At 44.0% G+C, this 27,495-nt stretch overlaps 1 protein-coding gene across 11 annotated transcripts in view; it reads right to left on the bottom strand.

The window, feature by feature from the left end:
- The window catches only part of CACNA1B (calcium voltage-gated channel subunit alpha1 B), a 310,731-nt gene that overhangs the window by 145,794 nt on the left and 137,442 nt on the right, over positions 1-27,495 (bottom strand). For all 11 annotated transcript variants that reach the window (XM_069771710.1, XM_069771700.1, XM_069771699.1 and 8 more), the window contains 3 exons: positions 23,608-23,711; positions 9,097-9,212; positions 265-321 (listed from right to left, as the gene is read on the bottom strand). In XM_069771710.1, the coding sequence (XP_069627811.1) occupies positions 265-321; positions 9,097-9,212; positions 23,608-23,711 (277 nt within the window). The remainder of the gene's footprint in view (positions 1-264; positions 322-9,096; positions 9,213-23,607; positions 23,712-27,495) is intronic.

Raw genomic sequence — 27,495 nt, 5'->3', positions numbered from 1 at the left:
TGGTCCCACAGGCAGCGTAGGAACCGACCGACCCCAAGGGCAGATCCCATCCCAGAGTGACGTGTCACATAACTGCTCATCATCCACCTGCAACCTCAAAAAGACCCGATACAGGAAAAGGGACTCTTTAGCCCAACTTCTGCCAAGTGCATGCAAGAGTGTGTTCCTCGCACCCTCCTGGTTACAACGGAAAGCCACGTCAGCATACAGCAGGTGAACCTCTCACGTATCACAGGAGGAAAACTGCTCAGCAAAATGACCTACCGTCCAGAGGAGATTTCTCTTCTGCATTTTTGTCTTCCTCTGCCAGCATGACCTCCTCTGCAAAAGGAAAAACAGCAAGGTTCAACCTCAGATTTATCACATCCCTGCTCTAAAAACCAGCTGCCACCAACCTTACCCCTTTGTATCACGCAGTTACACCAAGTCTGTGGAGGAAAGGATAGCTCAGAGAGCTGTGTTCCTTACCCTGTGCCCCTCTTGCACAGGAGGAGGCGGCCAGACAAACCACTGGAAGACTGTAGCACTCCTCCATGATTTCCCTCTTCACAATCAACCACCCACTCCAGTTTCTTTATCCAGCTATCACCCGCAAGGGACTTTGGGAGATCGAGAACCTTCCTTCAGACCCAAGCAAGACCACACATCTCCACAAGCCAGAGGATGGTCCCTCATGCCCAGCCACATTGGAGAAACTGTTTGAGAAGTGAAAGATGCTCTACACCCATTGCTGCTGTTCTGTTTCCATCAATAAGACCAGGACTCAGCCCATGGGAAACGGATCTCTGTCTCATGGCACAAGGTAACAGAAGCAGGGCTGGCTGCTGCATGTCAGCTGTGCCACATCACAGGAGACCAAATGTCACCAAGTAGCCATTGCATCAAATCTTTGTCCAAATAAAATCCACAGCAAAGTTTCCATGGGGGAGTTCTGGCAAGCACAGTTCAAGTTATGCAGTAAGTGTAAGAACACCACTGTTGGTTTTCCATTCCTGTGTAACTCATCTCCAAAATACAAGTTTATACTTTCCCACAGTAAAAAAATTCAGAAAACACTGAAAAAGACAGCCTCCCAAAACTGACTCATTTTTATCTCCATGAAGGACAACCAAATTTCCTGAGGTTTCACAATGCAAATATCATCACTCAAGTCAATTTGCAGTACACACCACACTGTGCCAACACTTGAAACCATACAGTTCATACAGTCTGAACCAGAGAGTTTAGCTTGCTGCCGTAAAATTATGTGAGGATTTTCTAAAGAACAATCTAAAGCAAACAAAATACTGAGTTGGCAGCTGGTAAACTGTACACTTCCTTGTATTATTATAAATGACAAATTCTTTCACATGCTTGGCATAAATGTAATTTGCAATCTTACTAAAACGTCTGACACTGTGCTCCCACAAAATTTTGCTTTAAGGACCATTTAAGTGAGCCTAGATAGAAGGCTAACTAAAAATAAAAAAAAATAAAAAACCAAACCAAACAAACAAACCACAGGCCATACACCAAAGTGTGTAGCTGAAAGCCATCTTGAAGAATACTAGAGGGATCAGCACTACTACACAAACCTTATATAATCTCTTTATTAATCATCTGGGAGAAAGAGTGAATGATACATACTAGCTCCTAGTACCACTAGAGTCTAGCTCCTAGTACCAGTAGTGCCACACATATTTTTGCACTCTTTTGGATCTGGGGATTAGTTCAGTCATCAGTACTTTGGGGTTCTCCATTTTGTGCTCCTCTGAACAGGCAGATGCGGGTTTTTTCCTATGCTACATACCAGCAAATTGCAGTGAAAATCCAAAACCATTTGGAGCAAAGAGTGTGTTTAGGCCTTGCGACAAAAAGCAAGCACAGGAAAGCGAGCACGTCCCAGAGGAACTCTTCTGCCACTCCCAGAAAGAAAAGCTGACTTTTAGGCAGCATTTGGTAATTAAATAGAGTAATACAAGCTACTGCAGGGAGCAGACACACTGCCACGCAGGTGGTGAGCACAAAAAATAATGAGCTAGCAAAGGTCAGAAGACAGGCAGCTGTTCTTCAGGGGCTACACCCAGGTGAGTGCAATGCAAGAGAGTTATGTCTGCAGAAGGAAAATCTCAGCAAGAGCCAGCACACTTACTGGTCAATGCTCTGAGGGTTGTTGGTTTCAGGCACATCTTGTTAAAAAAACCTAAAACACTCCGGGAAAGAAAGAACCTATTCACTTAGCTGGACGCTCAGTTCTGCACTAGATTCATATCAGTGCAGGAGGAAAAACATTGTACTGGTTCCTTTCAAAGATCTCTGAGTAGGAAAAATAAATTCTTCTTTTCCCCTGTTTCTGAGTGGCCTCTTGTTTGGCACGTTCCTGTAACAATTTGTCATGGCTCTCCACTGTCCTTTGGGCAGCAGGGGAGGAACAATCCTGAGTCCTCCTATCACCTCTAGGGACTGTGAACTGTACGGATACATAATCGTTATGTGCAATGGTGTACTGATGCCGTCTGGTGTTCCGTGTCACCTGTGTCCCCACAGTCAGACTGATGAGAGCTTTATCCATACTGAGGTTTCAGAAATCAGACTGATAAATGCCAGTGGGACCTCCGAATTTGTAAGGTGTGACAATTTGGTATCAAACATATTTTCACCTACAAAGTACCTGCTCTTTTCAAGACAACTCTGCAAACCACCTGAGCTTTTCTCCAAATTCAGGGCCCTGAGTTGGTGCCCAAACATATCTCCATCCATAGACATATCTCACCCAGGGCTCGGTTTTACTGTTCCCTTAAAATAAACAAAACCCAGGTTTCACCTATGTAATTTCCTCAAGCCTGACTCTGTTCCACCATTGGTCCCCAGTTCTCTCCCTTGATAGTCATTCCTGTCCATCTTGTATCCTCTGGGAAACAAAAGGACCACATCTACCCTAGTGGGGCTCTACGTGGTTTTTCAAGCTGCTAAAAAGTCAGCTCAGCTGGCTAGACATCATTGCTAGGGTGGGGTTTTTTTAACCATACAGCATCCTAAGCAGAGGATCAGAAGTTGCATTGCCTTTAGTCATCACTGTAACACAGAGCCTTGAAGATAATTAGGACGCCAGAAAAACCTCCAAACAACTGTGCCTCTACATTAGAGGAAATATTCAACAAAGAGGCGGTATCAGATCAGCAACTTCTAGCCTGTAAAGGCACAGGGGCTTCACTAGGATATCAGTGAGACGTGTCTCAGCAGTAAGATTAATTGCTGGCCATTAAGTACTGACAACACACAGCATGTTACAGGACTGGAAATAAAGGCAAACCTTATACTGAGGAATTGGCAAGCTGAACAATACAGGCAAAGCAGCAGAGAAACATGGTGCCCCTTCTCTTATCCTTTGACATGGGCAGATAGGACATTGCGGACTCAAAAGAAGAGTGGATTACAGGAAATAACTCATGTTCAACAGGCAACAGAAGTTAGAAAAAAGGAAGAACAACTGAATTTAACTGTTGAAGCTTCAGACTTGTTAAATAGAAAAGTGAATAAAAATGCATTTCTTAGAAGAAGCTGTCACACTCTCACGGGAAACTCTAATTTCTTTCTGGCAATTATCCTCCCCTGCCATCTCACACACGCTGCTGCCCTTTTTCATTGATGTAGGTGTCTTTTCCCAGCTGTATCAAGGGACTTTGTTGCTCTGTTTCTTCTACAGAAAGCTGACACCTGAGGTTCATAAAGCTTTGTTGTGCCAAGGAATGGCATTCAAATTACAGTGAGCTGGAAGAGAGACATTAAACCCATTCCCAAAGCCTGCTTACTCCAGAAGAAAAGAAACACTCAGAATCAGTGCTGTGTGAAAGAGATGGACTTGAAAAGAATTAAAATGCAAAAGACATGCAACTTCATTAGCTCTGAACTGAAAGACTTCCAGTCTCTGAGCAAAGTGTTTTCAAAATGATGCATGTCCTTGTAAGATAAGAGAAACATCTTCAAAAGAATATTTGTGGGCTTATAAGCACTTTACTCTGTGCAGAGAACTTCTAGTTCTCCACTCTCTGTTGGAAATGCAGCATGACATCCTAATAGTTGCTACAGTTTCGGGGAGTTCAATGGAGAAAGCAGCAGTGGCAAAATCATTTGCATGGATTACATTGCTTGGTTTCACTACTTTTTAATTCCTCTGAAAGACACAATTTCAAATTGACTTGCTACTGCCTTCACACAGAGCCCAACAAAAACATGAAACAAAGAGCAGAGCCTGTCCCAGCACACAGCAGGTGGAACAGGACAGGATTTGCTCGTCACCAGCAAGACTTTGTTTAATACTGGTTGAACTGAAGAAGAGGCATTTGGGGAAGAGAACTGTTGTCTTGTGCCTAGAGGAGCAACACAATGCGAAACATTGCTTTTTACACCTACATTCAGCTGACTTCCAGTGGTGGGAAGAGGTGGTCCCTTTAAAGAATTTACTAAAAAACAGGCAGTTGACTTTATTCTTCAAGATTAAGTTGAAGATTACAGGTTTGTTTCTAACTGATCCATACAGTTCACTTCTAAATGATACAGAGTCAATGTTTATGAGCTTGACATGGCAATTACCATATGAATTTTTGGCCTAAATGCTGTGAGATGCAACAAATGATAGGATTTGATCACTGCTTCTGGCCTGTAACTCGCACTAGTTTTATAAGACTGAAAATCTTACAGATTTGAAGACACAGATTTATAAGTCATTTAAGGTGGCACAACATTTCTTCTTGACATCCTCAAATGGACTCTACTGAGTTACAATTTTCCTTGCTTAGTCTTGGCCTCATGATATGGGAACTTTACATGACATCATTTGTTATTTCATTTGAAAACATTTAAACCCTCCTGACTACCCTATGTATTCATTCTTGTACACGCACCTGAGAAATAAGTAAAGCTAGAAACTTTGTACCTGGCCTCTGTATAATCCTAAGTGAAGAAAGTAAATTCAAACTCTAAGAAATTGGTCAGACCATAGGCTGATTTTTTTCTTTCAAGTCATGTATGTCTAAATTCAGCACTTCAGCACACTATCTGTGTTACAATTTTCACTTTCCTTCCCCAAACCTTTGTTAAGAAGGTATTTGTCAAGCACTTCTTCAATTAAAGCTTCCTGTATTAAGTATAACTCACACAAGTATTTGCACATTAAGGCTGTCACTGTTTAAAACACCTTAGTATAGATCCCTCAAGCAGATATGCCACTGACTGTATTAAACAATCCACATTTAAAGGAGCCTGAGCTATGTTTGCTTCAGTTTCAATCACAGCTGCACTTCTGGTGATTTTATCAAAAGTGAGCTGACACCAAAATCTTTCAGCTGTGCCAAGGTACCTCCTTGAAAACTTCACAAGCACCCTTTATTAATGTTTTCTTCCTTTTTATACTTATTTTACCACTGGAAAAAACTTTAAAAGTACCACTAGGGAAAAAAAAAAAAAAAGTCAGTTACTCAAGAGCCAGGCTATTAAAGAAACTTCATTCTTACAACACAAATGTTAGACAAGTCATTAGACCAGGTCTGGAACATGCTCGAGTCAGACAGCACTTAAGAAGCAGAAAAGAAAGACCCATTCTTTTCTTTTGGAGGACTAAACAGTCTGCAATTTCAGTATAATAAAGTGTTGATAGTAAACAACCCCAAAATTTTATCTGAACCACTTTTTTAATGCAATATGTACAGCAAGAGATAATATAACATCATTCAGATTACAAACAGAGAAGGCTGTAAGAAACATTAAAGACACTCAAGAGCGGTCAATAAATGATGAGCACAATGTTAAATTAAAACCATTGTTGACAAATGGGAGGTAGTGTACAGATTAAGGAGTGATTTTAGTCACTCAGATACCTTCCTTGGTCCTAAAGCAGTTACAGCCCTTGAGGTAAAAACTTTAGTGCTACCAAGAACAAGGAAACCTCCTTTCCACCTCCAGCAACTACTCAGAACATGTAAAACATTATAGAGCAAAAACAATCAAATTAAGTATTAAGATGCCACTTTACGAATCACTGGAATGCAGCGTTCCACTCTTCCTACCTTGCATCAAAAATAAATGAGAAAAAACAAACAAACAAAATGGTCAGGGAGGGTACTATAAATATTAGAAGCCTGGAGAGCTTTCCATGGGAAGAGAGGGGATTGAGCAGATTGGTTCTGCATGTTTTAGAGCAGAAAAAATAAGATGAAACAAGGTGCAGAAAGATCAGAGAAAGAAAAGTAATAAAAAGAAATATGAAGTGCACTCCTGAGCTCTTCCTCTCACTGCAGAAAGGCAACATATTTAAAATCAAGGACAGGACATAGTGTTTGGTGGCTTGGTTTGGTTTTTAAAATCAAACCAACTGTTAACATGTGGAACTCCCTGAGACAAGATTCAATGAGGTCAAGGATGCTAGAAGGATTTAAAAACAATTAGATATTAACATGAATAACAACAAAATCCTCCAGAGTTATATTAGAGTGAAATAGCAACAGCGTTTGCTCTTTCTTTTATGCAAACAGCTTATTACATCTCACTGCCTGGGGCTGTTGCAAGAGAATCCTGTACAGGCTGGACTGTCTGTGACCGTCCTCCCTGACTGTTTTCCTCCCCCTACCCAAGCAGTTTGCTTTGGCCAGTGTCCCACACACGGTCCTGGACAAGTAAGACTGATTATCTAGTTTGGAAATTCATGATCATTTCGTAGCTGAAATCCTGGCCTCTAAAACAGAAATGGGAAATCCCCATTGACAGCACAGTCCCAAATTTCAGCGCCTGAATGCTAAACACTCGATTCTCTGTCTTGGTTAGCCTTCAAGCTACCTTTTGTATTCAAAGATTTACTAACACTGCTAAGTTGATTTTAATTATTGTTCTTATTCAGCTGTACTAGGAAGCTTTTTTATATTCCTATTGTATTTTCAACAATGCCTTTACAGAATATTTTTATTATTCCCTGATTCAGCTATTTTGCATACACTTTCCTGTTCTAGAAAACCTTCTGGATCTGGTGTTATTAGACAAAATAAAAAGATGGGCATTTTACTGCAGTTTCACTCTATACTGATGTGGCATTTATTCAGCACTGGCAACACAGAAATAGAACAGCCAGCCATTCCCACAGGGATGCAAAGTTGGAGCAGAGATTTTATAACTTCTCCACCTCAACTTTCAGACAAGTTCAGCTGATGTCCTCTGCGTAGCTCTTCTTGGCAGAGCAGTCACCAAAATGAAACAAAGCAACCCACGTCCCTACAAGGGAATTCTCATCTTTATTCTACTGATGGGGAGACCAGGATTTAGAGACTGAGAAACGACAAGAGCCTTAAAAGCAAGATGGCACTAGAGCCAAGGGAGAACCACGGTGCAGTCTGCTCCAGCCACTGGATAAACCATTAATTAATTTGAATTTGAGGTAGCACAAAACATGTATACAAATGGGAAGACAAATTATAAATGGAAAGGGAAGGGAATGATTCTTTTTTTGAATCCTACAAAACCACAGAATGAAGCATGGTTACCTAATTGAGGACAGTTGCTGTTGAACAGTCACAGTGAATAAAAGTCTGTCAATACAACTGGCACTCAGTTGTCACTCTGTACAGTGCGATGGGAAATAACAGGTTCAAGCCACCATATAAACTGCTGCTACTTCTTCCTATTTCACATTTCGATGCTTCAGTCTTTTTCCTCTCTGGCCAGGTTGTCAAAACTCATGCCCAGACCACAGCCCTCTGGGGAGGTACCGCAGCCACCCCCCAGTCCTCCCAGGGGACCTGCAGCAGGGCAGAGCCCCACTCCCCTGGGCACACAGGCTGGCAAAGAGCTTCAGAGAAGGAAGCAGAAGCAGAGCAGTGGAAGCCATCTGAAAGTGGTCTTCCAAATACTGGCACCCAGGTTGTACACTTAAAACAGAGGCTGTAAATCCAGACAAAGAGCCACTTATATGCAGAATAGTACCAGGATGCTCTGGCCCCTGGCTTGTACACACCTTATGCACATGCAATGCTGCGATAAGTCACTGTGACCATACAATTACTTATTTGCACAAGCACATTTTAGCACATCAGGCCCCAAGCTTCAGTATGGCTTTCAAAACAAGGAATGATGACATGGCTTTTCATACGGTGCCAGCCCATAGTTTAGGAGCACCACAGAGTGGCAGCTCTGCCACCAATCTCGGATGACATCAGGCAAGTCACTATATAACGTTGGACCTTAGTTTCCCCATTTTTGAAGGGCAAGGATGAAGTTGACTGGCCTAAAAAGGCACCTGAAATTCTGGTTGAGACACCACCACTTCTTTTTCTCCTCATCATTGTTTTAAAAGGCATTTTTACTTTATTCAGATGTTTCAGCTTCTCAGAAAAGCAAGCAAGGAAGCAAACTAGCCCCAGAAGTTTTCTTGATGCTATGTGAACGAATTACATTGTGGTTATATCTATAGAGAGAGAGAGAGATCAGCTACTCTATAACACAGAAAGGTTATTGGTAATCTTTACTGTTCGATAAAAAGGAAAAGAAAAGCATGCTATTTTTTGTTAAATTAGTGTGTCTGGGTCCTTGTTAACGTTGCTCACAGCTTGCAATAAAGTGCGATGTTCAGTTATAATAGTTATAAAGCAATGTTAATATGTTCTGGGGTGAGTTTCATGCAAGTGATCTCTGTAGCTCATAAAAATGACACTCCAGTGTATTTTACCATCATAGCAAGAGAGGCTTATAAAACAGCTGTGGTGGAAAGTAAATAAAATATAAATGACTCATATAAGGGAACAGTTTCCCCACTGTGGAGACTTTGGGCACTGTATCACATTTTATATTATACTGTATTAAGACAATTGCTTTGATCTCAGCAATAAAGACAGTTGGCCCAGCTCCTTTATTTTTGCTTAACCAAACTGAGATCTTTTGTAATAACTTTAGTGTGACTGCCCAGAAACAAGCCGAACAAAAACAACAAGTGCTGGTTGGGCCCTCTCTAGTCTTGGTTTACCGCAATGGCCAGCAACACTGAGGACTAGTTTTGGGGCCCTTGTCCCCTGTCATCACCAGACTCTACTTGCCACAAAACATATCGAACCAAGATCAGGAGATCTCTTGCCTTACCTGCTTTGAAGATCCACTCCAAGTATCCATTTAGTTCCCGTTCAATTTGCTGCTGCCTACGGAGTTTCAGGAAAGCTCGACGATTTTCTACCCTCTCTCGTTCTTTTGCAAATTCTCTATGGAGAGAGAAGAAGCACATGTCAAAAGTGGTCACAGAAAATACGCAGCCCTTCTTTTGTCTTTCAGATTGTATTCACGAAGCTTGCAAAGACAATGACAGCAATAGTGAGTGGAAACCACAACATGCTACATGTTGTCCAACAAACTAGTACTCAGCTGTTTCTCTGCCTCTCTCATCCTGAAAGAGAACTGCAAACTGCCATGCGTACCCACTTCTTTTGTTCTTGGGCCACACCATATCCATTACAACAAGATCCTGATGCACAACCACATACACCTCTCCAGTCATGCAATACAAATTATCGTCCCCAACACTAAAAACTGTCTTCCATCTCTCTCCACAGCAGAATTTCCTCTAAAGCACAGTATTTTGTCAGAGAGACACAAGCACTCTTTTGGGTTTGGAAGGGATCTGCTCTTCCCTGATAGACTTTCTTTGAGTTTTCCCAGGCTTAAGATGACTTCGACAAACACAAGTCAAACAAGAGCTACAAGTGAGGATGGGATCTGGGGTCAAGGTGAAATAGCCCAGATGCTCTGCGTTGACAGTAACAACGATCCTGCTATTTGCTAAAATCACATGCAAAGCAAGTATCTTGAGATCAAATCACTAGAACAGGACTGTACAGGGGGGTCAGAAAGTAAGGTTCATCCAACCATTGCAAAAATCTTGTCCAAGTACATCCTACTGCCTAGTTCAAAATCATGCTGAGACAATAGTGCAGCCACCACCCTAAGATACCCACACTGGTCATATTACCTGTGGGAAGTTTCTGATGCCCCACCTGGGAATGCGCATGCCCATCTACCATTTATGGAGCTCTGAACCAGCCTCTGCAACCCCTCACTTTGGGCACATGCTGGAGTGACTACCACAATAGCTTAATCTATACGGTTAAATGTGGGACCGGGCTTTTGTCCCTTGTGTACACTAACAGTTCATTCATTCTCTCATTTGACATCTTAACTTTGCTGTGTCCTTCAAATCTTCAGTTAACAGTTAATTGTTGCAAACCTGTAGTTAACCACTGTTCTTGACTAAAATCTCACCTGATCACCTGTTCATTACCCGCACATGCTCCTCAAAAGCCAGCAAGGAGCAGGAGATGGGAGGAAAGCGGAAGAATGGGGGGAAAAGGAGCTGTAAAGTGCCAGAGGCAGCTTTATATTCACAGTCTACACTTTACCCTTCAAAGCTGACACTTTTGCTTCATTTGGCAGGGCTGTCTGACCCACAGAGAAGGGACTGCAGGGAGAACTTGGTGCAGCACTGCGACGCACACTGGTACCAGCCACTGATGTGAGACCTGCCATCAGCTGAGCTGTTATCTTGATTTTGGCAGTGCATTCTAGTCTCCTGACTCCCCTCTCCTGTCCCTCACCTGACAGCACAGCCCATGACCCCATCCTTGAAATGGAGGAAGCCGAAACATCACTCCGAACCAACAGCTTCTCCTTGGCATTCAGCACGTGTTTGCCGGGTGATTCAGGATCCTGGATGTGTCAGCTGGATCTCCGATTTTCTCCCTCTTCCTTTTTAATATTCTCATTTCTGGTTCAGTGCCTGCTGGTTGGGGCCACAGACCTCCTCTCAGTTTTGATTTCTCTCCGGAGCAGGAAGAATGAGATCAGACAGCCCAGGGTGACAACATGCATTTAAACTGCCAGACTTGGAGGGGTCACACTTCCCATGTTACAGGCTCATGTCACCACAAATTTCCCAGAGCTGGGCTGCACCGGATGGGAGCAGGAGGCAACACCCAGTGGGGAGTTTCATGAAAGACTGCAGCAGGCAGGAAGGATAGCAGATGAGCCACGGCACTGCTCCCTCTACCCTCCGGAGCAGGCAGGGGAGAAATCTCCTTGCAAGGCCTTTCATCTTCTGCCAGCTCCTATCTGGCCTAAGGAAAGTAAAAGCTACCTAGGACTTGTCCCTTTAATCTCAACTTAAACATGGAAAAAAATGAGGGAGAAACTGTGCTAAGTTGCCAACCTTCCATAGTTTCTGTACAGCCATGCACGCTTTTCACAAGACACCAGTAAGGAATATTGCTGAGGTTAAAGCCACCTGCACCCTTCTGTTCCCTCGAGCTGGCAGGTTTGGCACTGCCGTTGAAGGTAGGAAGGTAACTTCCAGGAGAAGACAGTACCTTGGGTCTCACTGAATGCCTTCTGAGTGCTACAGAGCTCTAGCAAAATCATCCGGATTGAAGACTGGAGGGTCTTGATGTATGGTCTTCCTGACGGAGGAATGCATCACTTGCTCTTTCTCCTATCTCCAGGAGATAGGAGAGGTTTGATGAAGCTGGAACGTGTCAAAAGACTGTGTTTTTCTTTATGAAATGTATTAATAAAAGTATGTGTCTCTTCCACTACATTCATCACCACCATTCAGGAACTGAAATATTCCCCATTTGCAGCAACTGGAAAACTCCCAGAATTTCTGTTTGAGAGCTTTTCAATAAAATTTCAGAACATATTCAAATAAAAAGAGGGGAAATTATATCAAAATGCCATATTTCATCTAAAAATATTTCAGCTAAAGTTTTCCTGCCAGTTCTAAATGAAAACACAGAAAGTCCCATAGGAATGTTTGGTAGCAGTAAATAAGTTTCCTCTTTTATTCAGCATAATTGCTATTTATGCTACTGACTTGCAAAAATCTCAAAAATCACCAGAAAGGAAACCTGAGCAGGAAATATGCTGCCTCCTGCCCAGCTTTACCTCCAGCACTTTCTTCATAGCTGGTCCTCCATGCTTTGGCCAATTCTGGAACGAGCAGTAACATTCACCCATTCTCATCCTTGACTCTCGTCAACCACCATGTGCCACAAAAGCCTTCCAAAATATTCATCTTTCAGCACTGTCCAGATAGGCATTAAGAGGAAAACTGAAAGGTCAGTACTCCTACACACAGCACAGCAACAGGAGACGCTTCTTTGGAGGAAGCCGAGACTTGCCTGGGTAGATAACTACAACGCATTTTAGTTACAACATGACAGTTGTGAATAACTGATTCTGTAGAGACAGCAGGAACAAACAGAAATCAAAGAAAGGACATTCATCATGGAAACCACATGCCGTCCAGTCAAGCTCAATGTGTCACATTTTTCTTCTCAAGAGTGGTCGCTGCTTAAAGTCACCAGGAAAATGGGTGATTGTTGCTTATCACCTTGGTGGGTGGAAAAGTAAAATAAATCTTCGTGTAAATATGCCCTGGAATAGCCACTTCAGGGAAATTCAAGACACACCCCCCAGCCACAAAAGAGACAAGGTCAACTTATGAGTAACCACCAGGTTCAGTAAAAGATTATAAACCAATGAAATTCTTACAAGTACTTTATCCATGCTGGTCTTAAATTAAAAATACTGTCACAGCAACCAAAAAGGAAAAAAATAAACAAACCACAACCTTCGTGCCCTGAGTCTCTTATTAACTTTCCTGTATGACAGCAGAGAGCTGAGATGGAGCATCATGTAATGTACCTCCTGGTCTTGGGTTTCATGACACACTCCCAGGGCCAGCAACAGCAGGCCTGCTGCAAGACTAATCACAACATTAAACCTCTGCAATTCAGGTTTTCTGCTTAGAAAGCAGACATAAATGCTTCCCACTCACGGGGAAGAGGCAGAGAGAGATCATATAGCATCACTGTCATTGCTACCACTAATAGTGCTGATGATTAGCGATTCATAATAACAACATAGGAAATTAGCTCCTCCTTCAGAATAATACCACTGAGCTACACATGATCTCATGAAATCTCAGATCTTAAAATGGGAGAACAGCCTTCATCTACTGAATCTAAAGCACTGTTCAGAGTGAGCAGAAAGAAGCACAGATCTCAGAAGGACTCCACCAGGGACTCCTGGAAAGCAGCTGTAAAGAACTTCTAGAATTTTAAGTCTAAAATGAAAAAAACCAATCAGTTTTAGGATTGGCTTCATGTCCAGTACAAGTACGTCAAAGGAATGAGTAAAGTTGAGCCTGGATGGCACATGACATCTAGGGACATAGTCCCGCCTGGAGAAATGCAGCCCTCAAGAATGGAGACGAGCCAGATAATTCAAGTGGGTGAGCTGCTGGTGAAGGAACCAGCCAGGACTGCAGATGTTTGACTGAGTTACTCACAGGCCAAAATGAATTCTCCAGGTGGAGAAACAAAATTGGCCAAGACAGGAGGCTTAATTTGTAAGCTTTGTTGCTTGAACATGGAGCAGTGCCCCAAATCAGATTTGATACTTGTCAGCAGCCTGCTAAGCAGCCCACGTCACTCAGGAGCTGGGAGGGATAGGCTGGAGGTAGAAGATGAAAACCAGCAACTCCTCTGGCTGCCTGACATGCAAGTCAGAGGAGCATCACAACACATGCTGGAAGAGTAGCAGTGGTACCAAATCAGGCATGTTGTGCTATTTGGGGGCTGCCTAGATGAGGAGAGGTGAAGCATAAAAATTCCTCTCTGTTTCAGTTCACCCCTTTTACAATCAGCAAGGAAGGAACCTCAAAAGAAGCCTGGTGCCAATTATCCACCTAACTTTCAGTAAGCTTTCAGCAAGAGCAACGTTGAAATAGGAATTTCTGTAAGTGGCTGCAAAGGGACTGCAGTGATAAGAACATGCACTTGTGGTACCCCAGACGTGAACATGCTGGATGATAAGAGAGGTAAGATGAACATAATACTATTTGCATTTTTCAGTAAAACCAAATCTCTTGTGCTCTTGGCAGGCTGCAACCACTTGCTCAGGGGCTATACATCACTTATGAGATCCTCCAGAGTGCCTTAGAGCAACTTGTCAGCACAAGGGACTGCACACACCTCCAAGCCTCCCAGCATCCTGAGAGCATCCACATGCAAGCAGAAACAGTTAATTGCATTTTAAGGGTGGAAGTCCATTTCCTACCATTTATTTTGGTTAATCAACTGTGAGAAGGAAATAGAGAAAGAGCCTTCAGTTAATTTTTCCTTTCCCTCTCAGGCCTGTTTCTGACGCTAGGGTTTGCCACCTTGTCCTAATCCAATCAAATCCCGACTGCTTGGGTGACGCCAGTTATAATAACATGGTAGGCAGATTCCTGCTGAGCCAACCCTCCTTGAGTTCCTGTCATTCTGTAGGTCCTGCTATACTTGTGTGATTGAGTTTGTTACCTCATACACACAGTCCTGCAAAGCCCCTCACAGCTTGCTTCACCAGGGTCTGATCCAGTTAACACTCCTAACATTTCATTCACTAACTGCATCAGCATCCATGTGTTTATAGAAAAGCAGATTCTTGCTCCAGGGAAAGAATTTGTTCTGCAGGTTCATATCTCTGTCTTTTGTCTTTCTGGAGAACAGTAAATCCTTTATAAGGGAAAGTCTCTGCTGGATGCAACAAAAAAGCACACCTTTATGACTGTAACTGTTTATACAGCTAAGGACACAAAGTCTTGGCTGTGCTAAACATTTATTTTACCTTCTGCAAACCTGTTCTTTGAGAGACAGAGGCAGTGAGGGAGTCCTAGCAGAAAAAGAGTGAGTCCATGGAGAGTGAGCAGGAGCAAGATGGACAGTGGGGAGTGGAAAGAGAGAAAAGCAGATGCTCGGTGTCCTGGATGCAGATGCAAGAAGAGCCTAGGGACCTGCTGAGCAACCTCACCCCTCCTGTGGGTGCTGTGGTGACTTAGGGCAGTGCAGAGGGAGGCAGGCAGGACACCAGGTAGGAAGCGGGGGCATCTGAAGCAGAACAGCAAACCTCGGGATCTAAGCAGGGACAGTGGACACCATCTACCTCGATTCCTGAAGCATTTTGCTTCAGCAGGGTGCAGTGTCACTAGGGAACCAGCAGCAGCACCGGTGACTCTTTGAACTCTCTTAGAGATTAAAGGACCCCCCTCAGCCCACAACAGCGCTCTGAGAGCCTGAAAGGGGCTGCCAGGGAGGCAGGAGAACAGCAATCCTGCAGGGACGACGCCCTGCAGGCCAGCCACCTCAAAGGCACCAACCTTTGGTGTTTCTCACAAAAGCTCCTCTAGGAGAGGAGGAAAAGCAGCCACAGCAGGGGCTGAATTATTCACAGCAGCACACAGGAGGCAAGGGGTGAGAGGAAGGGACGGGGGAGAGGAAAGAGAGCATCATTCCCTTCAATGCACTAACCTGGGTGGATGCTGGTGACTTAGAAATATAGGTGGAGGGTAGAATCAAATTTGGTTTAGGAAAGAAAAATATGATATAAATCCAGGAGTAAACAGACAAACAGTGCAATTTCCAGCTGCCTGGACATGAGGCATCATAGCCTGTAGCTGGGAAGATGCAAACCCAAGAGGACATGGCTCAGCTGTGTCCATAGCCAGCACTTTGCACGCATAAGGGCTGCAAACAAAATGAGAGGAGATCAGCAAAGACATCAGTTTCTTTACCATAGCATCAGATATCTCTACCACAGTAAGCCCCAGGAAGACTTCAGGAAGAGCCAAGGTATGGTTATTCTTATTCACAGACAAAATCCTGAAGTGCATGGTAAACCTGCAGGCAAAACTAAAAATAATTGGATGCCTCTGACTTACTGATTTGAAAACGTGAATAGAAGTGCAGGTAGAGTATTGTTAAACACCCCTAAAAATCAGGCCCAGGTCACCACTGAACATAGGCAAAGCGTATTGATTAGAAAGCCCACCTGGAACAAGAAGAAAAGGCATGGAAATGCACCTCGTTTGGGCAAGAAGAAAATCTGAGGGAGGTGAAAGAAAGTACATCTCAGGGGCACAGAGAGATAACACACTGGGAAGTGCTGGAACGAGATGAAACTAAGCAACTGATTCACCTGGAAAACCATCAGTAAGAATTTCTTTATGCTGGTGACATTTGGTACCTCTAAGATATTGTTTTCCTGCCCATAAAGGTGGTTTGCTGAGAAGTCAGAATTTTGAACCTTGTTATTAAAGAAGCAAAGCCCAGAGGAGGACTGAGATTTCTTAGTGCTGAAGATGACAAAGCTCTGTGGCTCATCATCTGCCCCAGGTTGTCCCATCAGCTGCATGAAATCCCACAAGAAAGACGTACAGTGTTTTATGTTTCTATCTCACCTGGAGCTACAGCCAGCCAAGATCACACTGGGCATGGTCTGAGGAGGCATGTCAGTCTCTCCCAGACTGAGCCCAAACATGCAGACCCAGCTGGGCGAGTTGCTTAACCCATCCTAATATCCACTGCTTAGCACTAAGGACTGGCTCAATCAATCCTGCACAGCTAGAGCTGCTTCTGCTTCCTCCTCATTGCTCTAAAGAGGGGGAAAATAGAGCTTTCCTCAACCAGCTGATAAAAGATGAAAGTATCACTGAGAGATTGATCTCTCAGCACCGAGCCAGGCTTCACAGTCACTTTTATCACTGAACATAGCAGGAAGATGCTTGAAATGCAAGCTAGATATGGGATACATCTTGTATTTCTAGAAAGAGAAGAGGAACAACAGAGGTGAAGCTTTCAATGCATCTTCCTTCCTTTTGTCTTTACATTCAGCTTGTGCCGATTTCACTTTGATTCCACTTAATCCGATTTGAAATGCTGTGAGTGCCACAGCTGGGCAAACCTGGCTTGAAGGAGGCAACAACAAAGAGAGAAAAAGGTATTAAAAAGCACCATTTATCTCATAGTATCAGCCTACTGCAATTGCTGGATGAACCTCTGGCTCTGTTCATCAAGTCTCCACCCCAGAGTCAAAGCAGAGGCCCCAGGAAATTCAAATTTAGGTCTCCTATGTATCATTCCTATATTACAGGCTTTAATTTCCATTGTGGCTTAACAGAAGGGCAAATAAAGGTAGTCCATCTCTCCCATACTAACCAAAAACACAAAAGGAGCAAAGGATCCACATTCAATAGGACATTTAGCTTGGTGAGATGAAGCTCACGTGGCAAGTCCTTGCTCCCTGACCCCTTCTGCAAAAAACACACATGCTTCTCCCACATTTCTTGTTTGCAACGATGGCTTTGTTAGAAAGGGTGATGAGCAAGGAACAACAGGAAAGCAAATATTTTTTTTTGGCCTGTCCTTTTTCTCCTGTTTAAGCACAGGCTAGGGAAAGACTAAAAGTAATGAGAAACCAAGAAGAATCTCATATCTTTTCATGATGCAGCTCTTCTGCTGCAAATAATTAACACCAGCCAAAGTCAGATCACAGCAGGTAACAGTGAACTTGAAACAAATTCGCAGGAAAAATGAATGATTGTCTCTGTAATGAGGGAGAAAGAGGACAGAAGAACGCTTTGCCATTATGACAAATTAATCAGCCTGATTCTTCTCCAGCCTCTGCACGTCTTGCAGGCTGAAGTTTTATGATCTCAATCTGGCAAAAATCCTCAGGATGGGAAAACATCATGAAACTCAGCAGAACAAGTCACCGAGACAGTCGGTTCTGTGAGGTCTGGATGGGGCTGTGCTTCCTCCCAGGGAGCTGCTCTAACAGCACAAAAGCCTCACTGACTCAAGGTACAACAGTCAGAAACAGAAACAGATATCCCCTAGGGAGACTGGAGCACACAACAGGGAGAGTGTTTAATGGGACTCTGCCCAGAGAGCATCACCCCACGCTGCAGACTGCTCAAAACAGGGTGCAGCAGTGAAGAAATAAAGCACCATTTGCCCTGACCCTTGTTCGCCTGCAAGGTGCCAGCATGGGCTGTAGCTGTATCCCTTGCCAGGCTCCTGCTGTCACAAAGATACTGCATGCATTCAGAATGTCTCCCTGCTGTTCTTACACAGGTGATCTCATATAACAAGAGGCAGGTGTTGCACATCTCAGGACAGAGCATGTCTGGACCGTGTTCTGGTAATACCTAAGCAGGGAAGATGCAAACTGGCCACTGCAGTGCCTCTCCACACTTGGTTATTGCGGCCAGATGAGTAAACCTCAGGAAAGATCATTACTCTTTACTGGCTGGTCTGGGGATACCTCAGGCTTCACCATAAATATTTGAGGACATGACAAGCACCATTTTTCACACTCAAGAGACACGGACTCTCAGTATTCAAATGCATCATTCACAGTGCGCTGCCCTCTCTGGCCAGCACTCCTGCTGTCTCGCCCCCCTCACCACTCCCCGCTGCTGCGTGAAATGGTGCCAAAAAGCACTTAGCCTTGAAATAAGTTAAATCATCTTCCTCGCAGCATCCCATGATAACGTTTATCCTCTTTGCTTTGTGTAATCCAAAGCTTCAAAACAGCCACAAATGTATTGTACGGAATCATCCAGCTTATTACCAGGCAAAATTAATATCCAACTCAACACCCAAGCAGTAGAAAACTCCATGGTTCTACCAGCCCACAGAAGAAAGCTGCTAGCTGGGCTGAGAGGAGGCTGAGGGCTGGGAGGGGAACAGCAGCAGGATAAGAAAAGAGCATTGGAAATCACTGCTAAGGGAGGGAACATCAGGAAGCTAAGGTGTATATGGAGATGGGTGCCAATCTCTTGGGTGGCAACAACTGCCAGAGCGGGATGACAGAGGGCTGAAGCCTGCTAGCAAGAAAACAATACAAAGTCAGAAAAAGAATGAGCATTGGTCAGGACTTCTCAATTCAATTAGGGGTGTTTTTTCCCTCACTGTAAACTGCAGAACCATGTGCAGAGCTCAGGATCATCATAGGGCATTTTCTGGTCAGAATAGAAGCCAAATCCCGTGACATCCCAAGCAGCAAACAACCCTGCATTGGGAAAACTGAAAGGCATCTGGGGTCAACCCTTCTTGGCATAACTTGGAGCCAGAACATTCCCGTGGTGCCACCAGAGGCGGCCAGTCTCTTTTTCTATGGAAAGGTGGTATTCCCTGTGATGGATGCCTTTATTGCTACCTAAGTCACAAAGAGTTTACAAATAATGTAGTAAGTAAGAAAAAAACACCCACCACAGTCAACGTAAAAAGATGTTTCAAGAGAAATATATTATGGATACAAATTCCTAAACATTTTCACTACTGCTGTTGTTCCACTCTGCACTGGAAACCTTACAAAATGCTACCTCAATTTCTGGGAACCAAGATACCCCAGCTTTCTGGAACAAGGTTAGCCCAGCTGGAATGGCTTCTCATGGTTAAAACAGATAAATAAAGTCAAGGGCAGCTCTCTAGTATGAACAGAACCTGGTTCATCCTTTGGGTGGATGGATGGTTCATCAGAACTTCAACCAGGTGTATAATCTCCTTTTTTTTTTTTTTTTTTTAAATTTCTCTTTTCCCTTTTTTTGTGTCTGTGATTAGGGAAGTATCAGGCTTGGGCAGTCACCCCAACATGCTTCCCAGCACGTGGATGGGCAGAACACATCCTGCATCTGTCCATTCTGATCAAGTGGGCAGACCTCTACATTTCACATGCAGAAGGAAATGAGCCTACCAAATGTCTTAATGCTATCAAACGGGAGACAAATCTCTCCTTCCACTTCTGCTCTCCTGGCCCTATACAGTCCTGATCTTCTCTTGAATCAGCTATGGCACTCAATAAAAGCTCCTCCAGAAGAAAATAATCTGGTTTTCTGCTCTATTGGTTTCTGCAGGGCTGTTGAGTTTTATCAGCTCACAGAGGGATCAAGCACCAGAGAGGGAAAACTGAAAGCAGGGGGAATACATAGGGAGGAGTAGAGAGGAAAATCCCCAAGAAGGGACACAAACCTGCATTACCACCACTCCACAGCAAACGGGGTGCTGTGTTCCTGCTGGAGAGCCCTTCTGCAAACAAGCAAAGGTAGTTCCTGGATTTTAGGAGCTGTTTCAATTGCAGTTCACTTCTGTACGTATGACAACTGCAATACACCAGGAAAACTCTAAATCCTACCGTATTCACAGCTGGAGAACAGCACAGTCTGTCTTTGCTTCTGATGTGCAATCTGGCAAGAGGGACCTGCTACCCATTTCCCCAGTCAGAGACCCAACTTTAGCACTGTGGTGAGCAGGTATGGCACAGCATCCATTGCAACATGCATCTTTTGTACAGACATAGAAGAGCCCAACATCCCTACTGCACCATCAGAAATACGATATTTGCAGTAACTCCACACCCCATGTCCTAGGATCACTGGGAAAATCGGGATGTTCAGTGGCACAAGAAGAACCAAGCTCTGCTGGCAGTCTGGCCCCCAGTGCTTGCATCAGAGAGGGGAAAGGAACTGAATGCAGAGCGTGCCATTTGGGGAGGGTATTTAAATATTAACTGACTACAAGAGCACTGGCAGTGCTTTGATTAGCACACATGAGGAAGACATACTGTACAGCAGGCAGAGCCTCATTTAATCTGAATTAGGGAGTCAACATGCTTTTAATTACATCCTTAGCCAGGTACTCAGAGGGTTTTGTCATATCAGCTGTGGCCCAAGATTGTGGGTTATTTTTATACCAAGTTTTTACCAACACTTACAGATTTCCCCATCTCCCTGTCACTTCCCTGCCTTTGCTTTTATTATAATTCCAGAAGAATCAGCAGAGGGGAAAGGTTGTTTGCTCTTTATTTTAAAACAGCTATCATCTCTTCTACAGCATTTGCAATGCAAATGCTTCCACATTTTGCTAGCAGATGAGACTCAGGATCCTAACCGGGTCAATCTATCTACACTGCTCAAACAGATAAACCCAGGAGCTAAGCCCACTCATATTAGGTATCTGTCCAGCGTTGACATGGGTTCACAAATAACTACAGAAAGGCAGAGAATTCCATTAAGAGTTATGGCAAAACTCTGTATAATCTAGTGTCAGTAGAAAGCTCAATAACTTGTTGTCAGTTCAGATTATTTATATTGCCATAATCTGTGACAGCATCTGCATACCTACTTCAGAAATTTGTAGCTTCCTTATTGCCCACTGAGGAACACAAATATGTGAGAGGAAATAGCCCAAAACTAACCACAATGAAAAATACTCAGGTAAAAGCTTTTTCTGTGGCTTTCCAAGGTACAGACAGTGGCATGCTGAAGCTTAACCCCCTAATGCTGATGATGCATATGGCAAAGTATTGGAAAATAAAATACAACCTGACCAACAGGGTTTTTGTGAAAAAGAACAGTAATGAAGATGGCACACGAGCCTAGGAAACCAGTGACATAACCTCAGTTTTCAAATTGTTTCCTGGGGGCATTACATCCCTTCTTTCTACCCCACTGTTCCCTCTCTGTAACATGTGGAAAAGGAGAGCAGAGCACTACACCACCCCCAGGATACAGCAAGGATAATATTAAAGGCTATGAGGCACACAGATCATGAAAATAAGAAGCAGGTGACCGATTGCTGAGTTAACCCAGTTCATGGGCTATTTGTAGAACCCCTAACCCTAAATCAACTTTATTTTATTGAAACAGGAATGTGGGATGTTGCCAATAGTCTCTGTTGCAGAAGCCGCTAGCTGACACTGTCACTGGGACGTGGATGGCATAATGTCCTTGAGTGAAACTGTACCCTATGGAAGTCAACATGCATTTGCCAATGACCCTTTCTCCATGCAGAAACCCAAGCAAAGAATAACCTCCAGCAGAAATTTCTGGTTTTTTTCTACAGTGCTGTCTGGAGCTTTTGGCTAGAGAATATTATGACAACAGTCTCTGTCTTCAGTCTTTCCATCTCTCTGGTGTCTTCTCATCACCAGTCCACTCAGATATACCCAGTTTCCTTCATTGCTCAGTAGCTGCAAGCCCACCAGCAGCCTGCTGAGCGGTGTGGTCAACACCTGTGCTATGATGTTTATTCTCTTCAGCCTCTCCCCAGGAATTATTCCAGTCAAGGATGTCAAACCACTATACAAAATAGAATTTAAAAGCTTCCCTCTGTGAAGAAGGTATTACCATCCTTATCACTAACAAAGAAAAATCTGATGCACAGAACTGCGTTTTTAATAGAAGACATACATTTATATAATATTCATATTTTGCCCCAAGCAACAAGAAGCTTTCAGGAGAGCCAGACAGAGGTCTCCATCTTTTGGTCACCAAACATGTTTGAATCCAGCACAAAGGAACAGGAGCCTGCAGGCTTCTGAGTTTTGTTTTACATCACAAGTATCATTTCAGCCAACGTGGGCTGACCCCACTGTGGAACGAGGAAGATGAACTACCTAATGAACCGCACTCAGCCCTGGCTCTGGTGCTCACTTTAAACCATATGTCAGACAAGTATGGTCACGAAGCTCTCCTTTACAAAACCTCTGATAAAACAGGATGTCCAATGAATGGCTTTGATCGGTTATTGATCATGACCATTATTCCTGGACTGAAGGAACAGCAAAGTGCACAATGAAGCCTTCCCCATGACCCTCTCCTGTAGCAGCATGTCTCCCAGTCCTCAAACAAAACTGCACTGCTGCCTCCCTGCTCCTGCCCCTAGCAGGTGCTTTGAGGACGAGGATCCTTAACAAAATAATAAAATTGAGCATGAGTCTGTTCTTTGGAAAACATTTTTCTTTCTCTAGTAACTTAAAGAGAAAGAGCAAAGGTGCAGCACTGAAGGACTTTTACCACTCAGCAGCATTAACTCATTTCTCTTTTCCTGTGCTGCCAAGAGCCAGAAATAAATCTACATCTATATAGATCTATATAATCTAGATCACCTGGATGGGCTAATAAGAAACTGTGTGCAAAATGAAGTGCCAAAGTCTAAGAGCTTGAAAACCATTAAGATGAGTCAGGTTGTTAATTCCAGATCAAATTTCCACAGACGCTGTGGACATTCCAGCTAGGCTTCAAACTTGGCAGCTTGATCTCTACAATGTCCCAAACCTGAAACTCATATGCAACAAACACCAAATCCTTGGCTGACCCCTGGGGTTTGAACATCAAGAGACCCGTGTGTCCCCAAAATCCAGACATTAGCTTGAACAGATAGAGATCTAAAAAAAAAAAAAAACAAAACCAAAAACAAACAAAAAAAACCCTACCACCACAAAAAAAAAAACCAATCCCTAAACAACAAAACAAAACAAAACCCTGAGATCTTCTAATTGCCTTTTGTTTGATCTTCCCCTTTCTCCATGCTGCAGTTACAGCAAATGCATTATGAACACTTGATGTCCAGCTCCAGGACTTAAGTATACTGGCATCAGTGGTTCCTGATGGGTTTTCAAGACAATGCAGGGGTAAGTGTTGGGTGCAGAGGCCCAAGTCAGTATAATTACAGGGAGCTCACTTAACTCTTGTGTCTGTATTCAGAATCACCTCAGTTAATGATTTTCCACCCAGCCTATCTCCCAGCCTATTGCTCTGTAGCCTTACAGAAATACCCCACTGCAAGGAAAGTAAGGGGTAGGAAATGTGTGAAGGGGAACAACGTACAGTGTGATGTATCACCCCACCTTCTCTTTTTCAGCTACATCCTCCCACATTGCTAAAACCAACATGTCTTCCCTTTTCATATCCAGGCAGAGACAAATAGGTGATTAGTGTCTTACCCTGATAAGACACCCAGCACCAAGTTGAGCATGAAGAAAGAGCCAATGATGATGAGAGGGATGAAATAAAGCCAGTTCCAGGTATTTCCTGCAGCATCATTTGTCTGTAAGCAAAGAAGAAGGGAGAGAGAAAAACAAGTATTAATTCACCACAGAAACAAAATACCATACAGAAACTTCAGGGCAGAGGGCAGGGGAGATTCCCCTCAGATTTCCATACGGCTGTCCACCACTGATGTACTGGTTAGTTCTGTTATGTTCACCAGTTGAAATGCCAGGAGAAAGAACTAATGAACCAACCTGATTGTCCCACCATCCACACCATGGTCTGTCATCAGCTCCACTGAGAAGATTCACCTAATTCCACAGCTCCAGGCTGACCCTGCTGCAGGGCCAAAACATGCTTTTAAGTGACCTACCTCTGTGCAGGCTTTCTACACCAGCCTCTTCCCTCCCTACCTCAACTCTGACTTCTCATGTGCTGAGCATCAGTGTCATATTTACATCTGAATTGAGACACACAACAACGGGAGGGAACCACAGTCTTCCGTTAATCTGTGCTGCAATTAAGGCAGAGGGTGGCACCATGCCCAGAATCTGTGCATACACACAGAGCAGGAGAAGACAAGAAGTCTGCAAGAAAATGAGGCATCTTCAGAGTGATTGCAATTCCACATCTGCTTACTCAGCACTTCGGGCTTCTGTCATCAAAACCCGTCTGAAGCTCCCTGAGTAAGCAGCAGTCTAGATTAAGGGGAGGGAAGGGTGGTTTAGTTTATGACAAACTTTCTGCATTCATCAACCACAAGGGAGCTCTTTAAGGAATTGCTGAAAAGTAAAATGCCACATGGCCATTTACTGAAGCCAAGTGCTGAGAAAAATGCAAATTCTTCTCTTGTGAGTGAAGAATGCAGCAATTTGAGAATCTGATGTCAGGTGTAAGGGAGGGAAAAAAGGAAGCAAAAAGAAAAGACAAGACCCAAAGACATTCTCCTCCTCTTCCCTCCTCCTGCAGAGGGTAAAGAATAACATCAACACAGAGCTCACCTACCTGCCCAACCACAGAGGCTGGCAGAGACCACAGAGAAGCGCTCTCAAACACCAACTTGCAAAAAATGCATTCATTCTAACTGATATTGGTGCCTTTTATTTACTATCTGTGGTGCTTTTTGGTCACTAGTCCCAATCATATTTGCAAGTATAATTTTGCTTGCAGAATGATTCATAGAAAGAAGTGCTTTAAATGTGCTTTATTTCAGCCATGCATGCACTTGATGCCACCTCGAAATGTCTCTGTGTAAGTAGAAGTCACCCAATAAACAAGCAAAACCAACATGTGATGTGGGTGACCGATGTCATAACATTTCTTACAGGTAATAACATTTATAGCATTGATGCAAGTAAATACCTTCTGAGACATTTTTAATATGGTGCATATCTGCGCAAATTCTTCCTCAAGTAACATGCTCCGGATCAAACACATGACAAGCATTTCTCCAAATAGCAAATATCTTCAGAAATATCTATGTCAGTTGATCAGTGACTCACCCAAGAGGAACAGGGACTAACTAACCTCGCCACAAACCACGCCTGCTAAAGGCAAAACCAGTGCGTGACAGACAAATGAAGCTGAAGAGAAAACAGGCTGGGAAAATGAGAGCAGAAAGACACGGAAAACACTGTGCAGCCCAATCTCTCATTAGGGTTTTTAAATGCCTTTTGCAATACCTGTCATCCCATCCCAGCAGCACCACTTCTTCGTTCACTGTTTTGTCTTTCCATTCCTCTCTCTCTACTTTTAGCTATTTCCTTTCCCTGTTCTGCACGGCATCCATACACATGGGTTCGGAGGAAATGAAGCACTGAGGACGAGTGCTTTTCCCCAACACTTGGGGAAAGTGCCTGGTACAGCCCCAGCCTGCTCTCCTGGGATTACCAGAGTGAAACCCATATTTTTATATTTAGAGGCTGTTCTTCAATTCTCCTTTTGTCAACCGATTCATGCCTATGGCTGGAGCAAGCGCGTCCCATTCAGCAAGGCTGGGGACTGCCGTCAGCCAGGCAAGGGGGGCTGGAGAGCCAGCCCACAAGGAAGAGCTGGAGGAAGGGAACAGATGGAAGAAGGGAAACCACATAAACATGCAAAGAGAGTGCAGCAGGTTCATTGCTGCCAAATGATCGTTTATCATTTATTTATTCATTTGAAGCCCAAACTTGGCGACAGATCCACAATTCCATGCCACGATCAAAGCCCTTAAAAATGAAATGTGCTGAAATATGACTAATTAACCACCCTCCTCTGAGCATTTGCTAGACTACCTTATGCTCAGGGCAGGGCAGGGACTCGCTCTGTTTGCTCTGCCTCGCACACAGAGATCCAGGACAAACTAGAGGGCAAAACACCAGGCAAAAGGGTCAACAGAAAACCTCTCCCAAGAAAGCAGAGCCTTCACAGACATGCAACATCTTTCTCAGTGCTCCCAAGCATGCTTGAACCCAATCACAGTTTATGGCACTGGCTCTGCCATGCTGAGATGCTTTAATGAATCAAATCTGTTTGCTGCCAGGAAAACCGAACTCCTGTCCTCCAGGGAGAGCCTGCAGAGTTCCGCAGGCACCCCTGCCCACGCTGAGCAGAGGAGGCAGCCCTCCGCCCATAAAGCAACTGGGGCTTGGGCTGTGGCTCAGCTCCAGGCTTGCTCATTAAGCAGGATGATCCCAGAGATCAAATCAATTTTTATGTTCCAGCTAAAACATTTCACTGGTGTAACGCCTGGCTGACTGTCAGTGCTACTTGATCCTAACCACAGGTCTAACACGACAGGGAAGAAGGAGAAATGAAATACTTGTCACGATGTGCCAGAATTACATCCAAATACAGTAAGGGCTTACAGGAGGGCTCCCTCACTGCTCAGGAGCCAAGGAACCCACTGGTTCGCAACAGCTGCAGGGCTCTTCACAAGCACCCCCTGAACAGTGCCCGCATGAAGCTGAAGCCTTGCTCCAAGAATCCCTGGGCACCAGCATCAAACAGCTCATGTGTCTTAAACTTGACAGCACAAGACTCCCACAGGCAAGGTGCTGCACAGCGGGAAACTGAGGCACGGGAAATCTAAGGGACACTTTCAGGGTCACAGCAGAGAACCAGAGATCTGTACCTCAGGCGTCTAAAGCCCATACAAACTGTCCAGACCCTGGAGTGCTCTTCCCAACAAGCCCAGCTACCATCCTCCCTCTGCCTAACTCTGCTTAGCTCCAAGCTGCTTCCACCCCCTGATCTGGCACTTGTATCAAGAGGTACCCACCATGCCTATTCACAGCTGGTGCCTCCTTTTCCCTTCTTTTTTTTTTTTTTTTCACCTTTCTTTCTGAAAGTCTAACCTAAATCCCCAACAGCATCCTTCTAGCCTCTTTCATGTGACTCTGCTTCATCATCCACCCCAGAGCCTGATGCCACTGCTCAGCAGGAGAGCCCAGGTTGCAGCTGAATGCCAAAGGACAATCTTTATATGTTGAGTCTCTGTGCAGTTGGCTTTAAGCACCTAGGGGCTCTCTCCTCCCTTTCACACAGCACTGAGTGATTGCCAGCATCCCCAAGCAGTGCCAGCATGCCCACCTCTCTACAGAGGTAGGTGGGTGAATACTCTCATCTATAACAAATGCAGAAGCTAAACGGCTTCTGTCATGCAGGGAGATTAATGTCCTGAGCTCCCAATAAAGCCAAAGAGAACGGAGTGTCCTCCAGCAAAGCACAAGATACTTCCCATAACCAAGCCTTTTGTGACTTGTCCAACATCAGAGAAAGGCCAGTATTAACACTCACTTTTGTCTCAGACACTGAGCGCCATTAGGCCACTGCTTCATTATGTTAACAAGATGGCAGCTGCA

The sequence above is a fragment of the Haliaeetus albicilla genome, chromosome 26 (assembly GCF_947461875.1).
Source record: "Haliaeetus albicilla chromosome 26, bHalAlb1.1, whole genome shotgun sequence".
NCBI lineage: Eukaryota > Metazoa > Chordata > Aves > Accipitriformes > Accipitridae > Haliaeetus > Haliaeetus albicilla.
This window is presented reverse-complemented; position numbering and strand designations above follow the sequence as displayed.